The sequence below is a fragment of the Clavelina lepadiformis genome, chromosome 5, assembly GCF_947623445.1.
Source record: "Clavelina lepadiformis chromosome 5, kaClaLepa1.1, whole genome shotgun sequence".
In the NCBI taxonomy this organism is placed as follows: domain Eukaryota; kingdom Metazoa; phylum Chordata; class Ascidiacea; order Aplousobranchia; family Clavelinidae; genus Clavelina; species Clavelina lepadiformis.
This window is the reverse complement of record NC_135244.1, coordinates 4,580,650-4,589,751: the sequence shown is the minus strand read 5'-3', so window position 1 is coordinate 4,589,751 and position 9,102 is coordinate 4,580,650. Positions and strand designations below refer to the sequence as shown.

Genomic DNA, 9,102 nt, shown 5'->3' with positions numbered 1-9,102 from the left:
AGTTCTGGTCGAATCGTGCAATCTAGTACTGCAAGTGTTCGCATCGTTAAAGTGAAATAAACAGCGCCTATACACCGTCACTAATACAGTATAATTTAGAAAACACGATAGTTGAACAAACATATACTTAGCTAAAACTTTCAATAAATAGGTACGTTAATGACATGTGTTTTTACTCGATTTGTCCAAACATAAAAAAAACATGTACGTATTGTCTATGTTACTCGATCCAAATTAACATAGGTCGGTATTAACTATAGATATAAGATATCTATGATATTAACATTGTCATTTGTAATCTTCCAATATTGCATATATTTAAAATAGCCAGGGCATTATGCAAAGGTTAATTTATTTAGTTGTACGTTACTAAACTTAACAAAAATTTGAAAATGATGATTTTACATGTAAACGTAGCTTTAGGGCTAAGACTAATTTTTATCGATCTGAACGTAAAGATTAAAACCAACCTACTGTTGCCAGATTGCAATTAATAGCCTTCAAGTAGCTAGAGTCCTGCTTGCAAAGATCATGTTTAGAAAATTGACTGCTTCATGCTTGTGCAGCTTATTGAGATGAGATGACAGGTTGATATGTTTTAAGAGTCTGCCCGCCCTAGCCCAAACATTTTTGATTTAAAATGGTGTTACAGGTTTGAATTTGTTTTCCGGCAGGCTATCTAGTTCTTGTAGTATTCCTGCTGCTTTGGACGGTTGAAAGTTGCACCGCGATTATGACTTTTGTGCATTTTGTCAATTGCATGGCGCTGGCCTACGCTCCATATGTTGTAACTTACAAGTCGTCCATTTTGTAAGTACCAGAATTGTAATTAATTTATTTTTAATCGTTAATCTTTGTATGAAATTTGTATATGTTTTTATTTTGTTGCATGTTTTCTTTTGCCTCCAATTGAGCATGCTGCCAGTTAATACTGCAGTACTAGGCTATGTGATATAGGCCTACTGATTAACTTATAAACCGATAGTGATATAGGATCGGGTAGCCAGCAGTGTACAGAAGTACCCAGTGCCGAAATTTTACTCAAAAATTGCTATTTTAATATTTGGTCTAATTTATTGCAGTTTTTGCAGATAGTAAGCATGATTCTTCTAACTGTAGGCCTATACTAAATTTCAAGTGCCTACATACAATATTTTTTAAGTTCCATTGCGTCAAACTCACCTCAGAAAATCGTGATTTTCCAGTTTAAAATGAAATCTCGATGTCCAGCGCAAAAATTGTAATACTGGGATATCACACGACATTTTGTCAAACTAGAGAGCACTTATTTCGCACATTTGCACTTTGCCATCATGCCAAAATTTGTATGTACGACTTCTTTTCAAAGCCTGAAAAATTTTCCAGTCCGTTTTTTGCCCAGTTATATCAGGTGCATGGTTGGGCTAGATGTCTTATGTTGTTTTTTAATAACACAGACTTACAAACTCTCTTAATGCCAAGTTTCAATTTTTAGCTCCTGTTATGTACTCAAAATCAAATTGTTTATTTGTACTATGTAGTTATTTTTTATCGCACTTTAGTTACACCATTTTAGTGTTACATAGAATTTCACAAAAGCAAAAAGCATCGTGTGTAGCTTTGCTGTGTCTGCTGCTTGATAGAAATAAATACCCTACTGACACTCATCATTCTTATTTATAGTAAGAGAGTTCAATTGGAAACAAACAACATTCATTTCCATCATACAACAACTTTTATTAGACCTTTTTTTTTCGAATTAGCAACTTATCGTACATTGCATAAATATTCTATGCTATATATACATTGCATTTGTATACATGCGAGTATATATATAACTATATATATGGTAAAATGCGCAATTTTTGTTGCAATTTTCTGCCATTGTTAAAGGTACACAAGCCTTTATTTTATTAGGACAGATATATAGCTGTTGAGTGTTCTTGATGTGAAATCTTTTTCTTATTGCATGTTTTTTTTTTAGATCTGAATACAACACCTTGATGAAAATCGCTTTTGCTGGTATCATTTATATGCTCACTCAACTTGGAAAAATGTTAACATTAGCCACGTTCTTTCCAACACTTGAACCTAGCCAACCAGGCAATATTAATGTGATCAGCGAAATGCTAAAAACCACAGTTGATCTTGCTGATTTAGCTGGAATTTATTTCATCATCAATAGGACAATAGGAAAGCCTGAACTCAAAGGTGACTTGCTGTTTTAATATATTGACTGAATAACTGCCAACATTAAATTTTCTCGAAAAAAGTAAATTGGCTTTCATCGCCTACGATTACTATTCTCATTATTGCCATCATACTATTTGCAATTTTCCTTTTAAATAATGTTTCATGTGCAAATTACTATTCCTTGCCATTTAAGAGAGACATGAAAATCCTGTTGTTAACCAGAAGCATTGAAGTAGTAGTTAAATGTCCAGAGCACGGTTGCAGAAATATCTCTTTCCCAATTTTGTCATTTTAACATCGACATCCTTAACAAGATTGTCATTTGTCTCTCGAGGAATCAATATGTAACAGCATTTCTTGATTTGGATACAACTGCGATACAGTTTCCATTAGCGGTTTACTTCATCCAGATTTTGTGAGACAACATTTTTATGATGGTTAAAATAATCTGCTGAAATAAGTGAAGCTTTTATCTTTGTTAAATTAGTTCTCATCAGTGGAGTTGGGTGGTCTGGAGCACAAGTCTTATTTTCTCACATACTTTCATTTTGGTTCGGTGCACGAGGATTGGAATTTAGCTGGAAATACATTCAAATGGCAATCGATGCCAACATTACATTGGTAAGTTATTTGAAGCCACTAAAATTTTTCTTTTATTTCCGCTCCATGTTTATCATTAACAGTTATAGTTTTTGAACTGAGCTCTGAGAGGGTATATTGACACGCATACATGGACAGCTTAGTTGAATGTTCTTCGCGTACCTAAAGATCTGTAATTTTTGCTGAAATAAATGTGCAAATTTTTCAATCATTATGTTACATAATCGATTGTTACACACACCTTTCTATTTCATCCAGGTTCATGTAATAGCTATTTCAGCCTTAGTTTGGATTTGGACCAGAAATGATCTTAATCGTTCCTTGCTACCAATGGTTACTACATTATTGCTGCTATCGGTTTATCGTGATCTAATTGTTGAGATCATAGTTCAGAGTTTCGCCTTAAACCCCTGGATTTTACTTCTAATAAAAGGGGTTTTCACATTTTCTGTTGCTTTTCTGTCCTTGCAGTTTTACCTTGGCTTGGTAGAAGCGTCTTAAATGCCACTATTGTACAGTATGTTTGTGTAGCTGAAGATTATTGAGCAATTTTCGTGATGTGCATGTCCTTCTTCACTATGTGACAACGAGCTCATGAATACATGTTGTCTGTGGATGATTTATTTACTCAGTACACGTGCAGTCGTTCAATACAAATCATTCTAAAGCTTTGTCTAGGATACCGAGCTGTTTATGACGTATTATTGTGCATTTTCTGCTCATTTTAGTTTATGTGTACGAGGAACACTTGTCAATTCTTTTTCTTGAAAGTGAACTATCTTATAATTCATGGCGCACGGTTTTAAGAATCCATCAAAATACGGGAAACTATTTTTGATCATGTTGAATTAATAGCAGAATGTTTCAGTGCGTAAAATGTTTTGGTTAATAAAACAATTTTAATCGAACAATGCAAGAGAAAATACATGTTTATGGACAGTGGTGGGATTCAAATATTTTAACATCCGGTTTTCCACTAACATCATGCTATTATGACCCGCGGCCGATATAAACATAGGCCTATAGCCCTATACTGTACATACCCTTGTTAACAACCGGTCGACGGAGGCTATTAAAATTCCAAGAACCGACTGATTTCCACCACTGTTTGTGGGACATTACCGAGTGTAAAACGTTTTCCGACAAATTAGGAAATTTAACCTTGATGAAGTTGAATTATAATTTAATTAGTAGGCCACTTAAAAATGGTAGAAAAGTAAGATAACGGAATTATGGTCAACTTGGAAATACAGGTTGATAAAAATTGCAAAAGATGTCGCAGGTAGGCAACAAAATAATTATTAAAAAGCATGGCCATCAGCTCAGTAATTTTTAGTAAAAGAAATATCTTTATACAAATTAAGTTTTAGGCTACATAAAAATGTCTTTTCGATTAAAAACATTAGTAGACAGATTTACACTGTAACAACTGCGATACTTGGACTTAGTTTCCAAATCATTTAGCCTATAGCCTTTGCCTTACAAATACATAAACTTTATTTTTTTTCCTTTTTTCTTGCAAGCACTCTCAGGTAATCCTGTGCAACGTTGACGTCTGGATCTAGGTAACATTCGAAATATCGACAGTGTTTTTACCACAATGCAATAACTTCTTTGAAGTAGCACTCGGCTTTTTCAAAGTCCTTCATCTCGAAATAGCATACTGCCATGTAATAACGTAATTCCAATTCTAATAGGCCTACGTCATATTCTTGAGGGGTAAGGTTTTGGTGTTGCTGGATGATTTTCAAATCTAAATGATTGGGTAACAACTCGTCATTATTTCCAAGTTTAACTTCCGGGGAAAGTTCGTCAACTGAAGATAACTGCTCTAGCTTAATGTTACGGTTTTGTTGAAAACACTCCAGGGCTTCGTTTGCAGCGAGCAAGCTGAGTTTGTATTGATCAACCTGCAAGTAACTCCAGCTTATGTGCTTCAAGCAAAAAGCTTCCGCTATTCGCCTCAAGTCTTGATCAGCATTTGAACGCCTCTTAATTTGTCTTATCACTTCTCTCATAAAGGGTTCAATGAAATCTGTAACTTGGTTCGAACTTTTGCCCAGATTTATTCCTCGTTTCTGACCCATTAACGATCAGATCATCATCATCATAGGCCTACCCATGGTGAGAGTAAGTTTTCCCCAAACTCTTCACGACTTCGAAAAGATCAGAACATTCTTCCGGGGAGACTGCACACATTTCTGTAGCAATCAAGTTTTTGCAAAGATCGATGATTTCACCATTGAAATCTTTGTTGAAAAGAAGTCACAATCTCAAGCAGCGAACTCTATGAATAAAACTCCGTTTCCGATCGGCTTTTTCATTCATTCTAACGAAAATCCGTTCAAGATATTCGAAAAAAGAGCTTGAATGGATGTCTTTGAGGTGTCCCATATAGGCTATCGAAAACAATCTACAAAAACATTCAAACATTGTTTGCATTGCATTGCATTGTTTCAGAAAACCTTGGCAAATGTAGGCCAATTGGTGAGCATTATTATGATGGAAATTTGTGGGTGATTAACTCTATACCAATTGGATTCAACGCGTTCATGTAACATTTGCTTATACGATTATAAGTTCAGCAGCAAATCCGAAACCAGTGTCAGTCGGAACAAACATACAGTCGTGTGCAAAGGTTTAAGAATATAATTAATCAAAAAAGTTCCCTTTTTTGTTTTCCACGCTGTGATTGCACCAGAGGGTGATAGTCATATATGGCTTACTAATTAGTCGAATAAGAAGTAATTTTGAGCGTGGACATTAAAATAGCTTACAACTTGTTCCGTACAGACGACTTCACCATTTTTTCTGTCGCTTTTTGTCTTCATATTTTGATGTTGCATCATCGATCGCAGTGTTACTTAACCAGTATCTTTACAATGACAAACTCTTCACTGCTCGAGAAAAACTTGATAATTATTATTATTAAATAATTACCTTTGATTAATTTGCTGTTACTGTATTTTCTACCAAGCCTATAAACATATGCGTGTGCAATTAACGTTGTCAATTTTGAAACATAAATTGCATGTCAGCCAAACCACAACCTTATAGGACGAAAAATTACAATTAAGTTATTGCGAAATATTCTTTCGACAAGGCCAGATGATACATTGATAGCAAAAATATATCCACACTGAACAATTATTATGTGCATATAGTTGAAAGTATGAACAACTGGCTTTAATGGGCAAGGAAACAACATCACGTCACCGACATCATCACATCAAACGTCACAACATCACAGCAGGAAACAACGTCACTGCCATTAACTTATACGATGAAAATTTTTGGAGTAATTTAAAAAAACATAATGGAGTTAATGAAATGAAACATCTCTCTGGAAATTATTGGATAAATATCGCTAAAGAGTTTTATTTGAAAGGAAAATTTGCTTTTAAAAGATGTTTGTATATAAAAGAACAACCTAAACATCTTTCGCGTATAAGCTTTTAAAATTTAAATATTTTTTGTATATTTTGAAAGTAAAACTGTTAAAGCTTTATATTAGCTCTGCATCTAGGCTAAGTGTGTTTCAATCCTATAAACAACTATTTAAAAATAATAATAGTGACATAATTAATCGTAAAAACGTGAACTTTTTTGATTCTCTTCTCTTCTCAAAAACTTCTCATCTATCTTTCTATGTTTTTTGGTGAACATTTATAAAATATTTTAGATGTTTCCATAATTATTACAACTGTTCATATCACTTGGTCGTAATGACGTCATTCATACACAAGTTAATTGCAATGAGAGCTTGACAACGACAAGAGAAAATAGAAGCATTACTGCTTTGACACATATAACATCTTCGCATTCTCACTTACTTATCGAATCCTCTACTCATGTGTATACGACGTTACACAAACACGGACATCACATTACTTTCTATATCACTGTATTTAGTCTACAAGCGAAATTATGCACAAGCGCGTATTTATTATTCCAAATGTCCTACATTAGCATTCGCGTACAAACTGACATACACTACAAGTAAAGGTGTCACAAGTCGATATGATCACGTAAAGCAGCATGGTATGTACAATATAAACTTCAATGTGACTTCAACTACATCTCTGCAAAACCACATCTTAATTTGTTAAATCCTGTGACGCCATGCTTGGATGGCGCGGCCATTTTGTTTCAGTCGTTGCACTCGAATATTCAACAAGAGCTGGTGTTCATGCACTTGGTGGAATAGACGAGCTTGGCTCTCGGGTTTGAAAACTATTGTCCATAGCGGAGATCTGGGTCGACTTCCTCCAAGGACACAATCGAGCTTTCCAGTCGGAAAAACTGCAAATTGTTATAACAAGACGGATGAGAAAACTCGCTTCTAGACTGGTCCGTCTCGCCAAACGATTATTTCGGAATACGATTTGAAGTGCCGTTCTTGATCCGTCAACCAAAATCAAAACAAATGCGACGACAAACAACTTTCTCAGCACAGAAAAAAAATCTTTGTTTCCTATCGATGCTGTTTCTTGATACTTTCTTTTCTTGTAAATAGGATACGCAAAAAGACCGCTTACAACGATATGAAATCCTGGAAAGTGCCAGGCCAGCATTGACGTAGCAACATCAACCATGAGTTTACCGCTGACAATGACGCAGGTGTTTCCTCGCCTCCTCAGGGAGACGGATGCGGAAGTACCGATAATTATCACGCAAAATCCAAGCAAGAGGATGCAGACGGAAGCGACACAGAGGATCCTGGTGCAGGATGACGTTAAGTGACGCGTTAATGGATGAATGTAAAAGTATCTCAAACGGATCCACATCACCAGATATAGCGAAGTGAAAGATGCTGTCATCAAGACGAGCTGAGTAAAAAACGATGTTTGACAAGAGTCGAAGTCTGATGCAATCAAAATCTCGTCAGGTATCCAGAAGTAAAAGAAAAGAGCGAATAGGAAAACATTGCTTGCTAAACACACGATCTCTGGCAGCAAACGCATTCCTTTCGATGTCAAACTTCCATCTTTGATATAAACGTCCCAATTTTTTGGCAAAGTCTTCATTTCATAAATGATCAAAGCAATTAAAGAGTACAGTGCTATCAAAGTATGAAGTGCGTTGATGTAAAACAGCGGCTGCATTACATAACCTGAAAATTCCGTCCTGTTCTCCATATAGCTGAACTTCTAATCTTTATGTTCTTTTCAGTGCTGCTTATGTCAATATGTACTGACGTTTGTTCAAGCGACCTATGTATAAAATTGTTGAATTTGCGTATTTTGTCTGTTCTTAACTAATCCGTGCTATTAACGGATAATAAATATGCAGACTTCAAATATTAATTAAATTATTAATCCTATAATTTTCCTGAGGCTATCGTAGTACAAGCATATAACCTAAATGTAACATATTTAAATTCGGTAATTATTATCATTTACTAAGTGGCACAGGATGTTTATAGCGGCTTGTCAATCGCAGGAAAACTGTAATTTAAGGCAACGAGAAGGGATTTAATACGGAATTTTATAAGAACGGCGTAATTTTTGGCTAAAAAGCATTAAAATGATGAGAAAACAAATGACAAAACAAGAGTTATCCACAATAAATACCGCACTGATTTATCGTACAAGTATCGATGAAATGTTATGAAATGAAACGAATGTTTTGTATCAAAAATTATACGTTGTGACCTCCATGGTGTGAGCATATACCCACAATTTATTGCCGTTTTGCCCCACAGCAGTAAATTAAAGACCTTGACGATTATATAAGTTGTGGAAAAATTTTAATTTTATATGCCTCGTTACTCGGGTATTGGCTACTGCATCTGAACTTGAAGTTCCTTTTTCACCCAAGCAACAGACAATAACAAATAACTAGAGATTGGCTGAACACGCCCTTATATGACTACTAATCAATAACAGTTTCTTTTATCAACGCAAACCATTTCATAACGTATATTTATATTGCAATATGCCGTTTTGTTTATCCTGCATCTTGCTCGCCACGTCCTTGCGTCTTATAGCAATCTATCCTTTCAAAAGTGTATTATCTGTATGTACACCGTAGACTTGTTTTGCAAACACTTCTTAACGAATCCCTTTCAAAAGTACGAAACACCGGCATGCTGCTGGTTACCGCTTCGCTGCTGTGTATTTATTCAAAACGTGAAGCCGATTACCAGTTACCAGTTACTTATTTGCAATTCCTCAAATCAGTTCCACAAGTTTCCCGCCTTTTTCGTTTTTCGTTTTTCTCTTGATATCATTATTTTTTTCAACGTTTGATTTAATTTTGTAAAGATTTACTTTGAAGTAACATTTAAAAAAATCGAATAACTTTATATTTTGAGAGTGACTTCAAACT

The 9,102-nt window shown here is 35.0% G+C and overlaps 2 protein-coding genes across 2 annotated transcripts; one reads left to right on the top strand and one right to left on the bottom strand.

The window, feature by feature from the left end:
• The first annotated feature begins 604 nt into the window (after nt 1-604).
• Nucleotides 605-3,470, top strand: LOC143460870 (BOS complex subunit TMEM147-like). Its single transcript, XM_076958532.1, has 4 exons — nt 605-810; nt 1,964-2,190; nt 2,660-2,793; nt 3,031-3,470. The coding sequence occupies exons 1-4, from the start codon at nt 734-736 to the stop codon at nt 3,271-3,273; spliced, it is 681 nt and encodes a 226-aa protein (XP_076814647.1). The 5' UTR covers nt 605-733; the 3' UTR covers nt 3,274-3,470.
• Nucleotides 3,471-5,673: 2,203 nt separating this feature from the next.
• On the bottom strand, nt 5,674-8,849 carry LOC143459500 (uncharacterized). Its single transcript, XM_076956687.1, has 2 exons — nt 8,714-8,849; nt 5,674-7,985 (listed from the first exon to the last, which is right to left on the bottom strand). Exon 2 carries the CDS (start codon nt 7,908-7,910, stop codon nt 6,960-6,962), a length of 951 nt encoding a protein of 316 aa, XP_076812802.1. The 5' UTR covers nt 7,911-7,985; nt 8,714-8,849; the 3' UTR covers nt 5,674-6,959.
• Between the last annotated feature and the right edge of the window lie 253 nt (nt 8,850-9,102).

Coding starts and splice junctions, on each gene's coding strand:
- LOC143460870 (XM_076958532.1), top strand. CDS start 734: ATGACTTTTGTGCATTTTGTCAATTGCATGGCGCTGGCCTACGCTCCA. Junction 2,191..2,659: donor AGGAAAGCCTGAACTCAAAG/GTGACTTGCTGT, acceptor TTGTTAAATTAG/TTCTCATCAGTGGAGTTGGG. Junction 2,794..3,030: donor TCGATGCCAACATTACATTG/GTAAGTTATTTG, acceptor TATTTCATCCAG/GTTCATGTAATAGCTATTTC.
- LOC143459500 (XM_076956687.1), bottom strand. CDS start 7,910: ATGGAGAACAGGACGGAATTTTCAGGTTATGTAATGCAGCCGCTGTTT.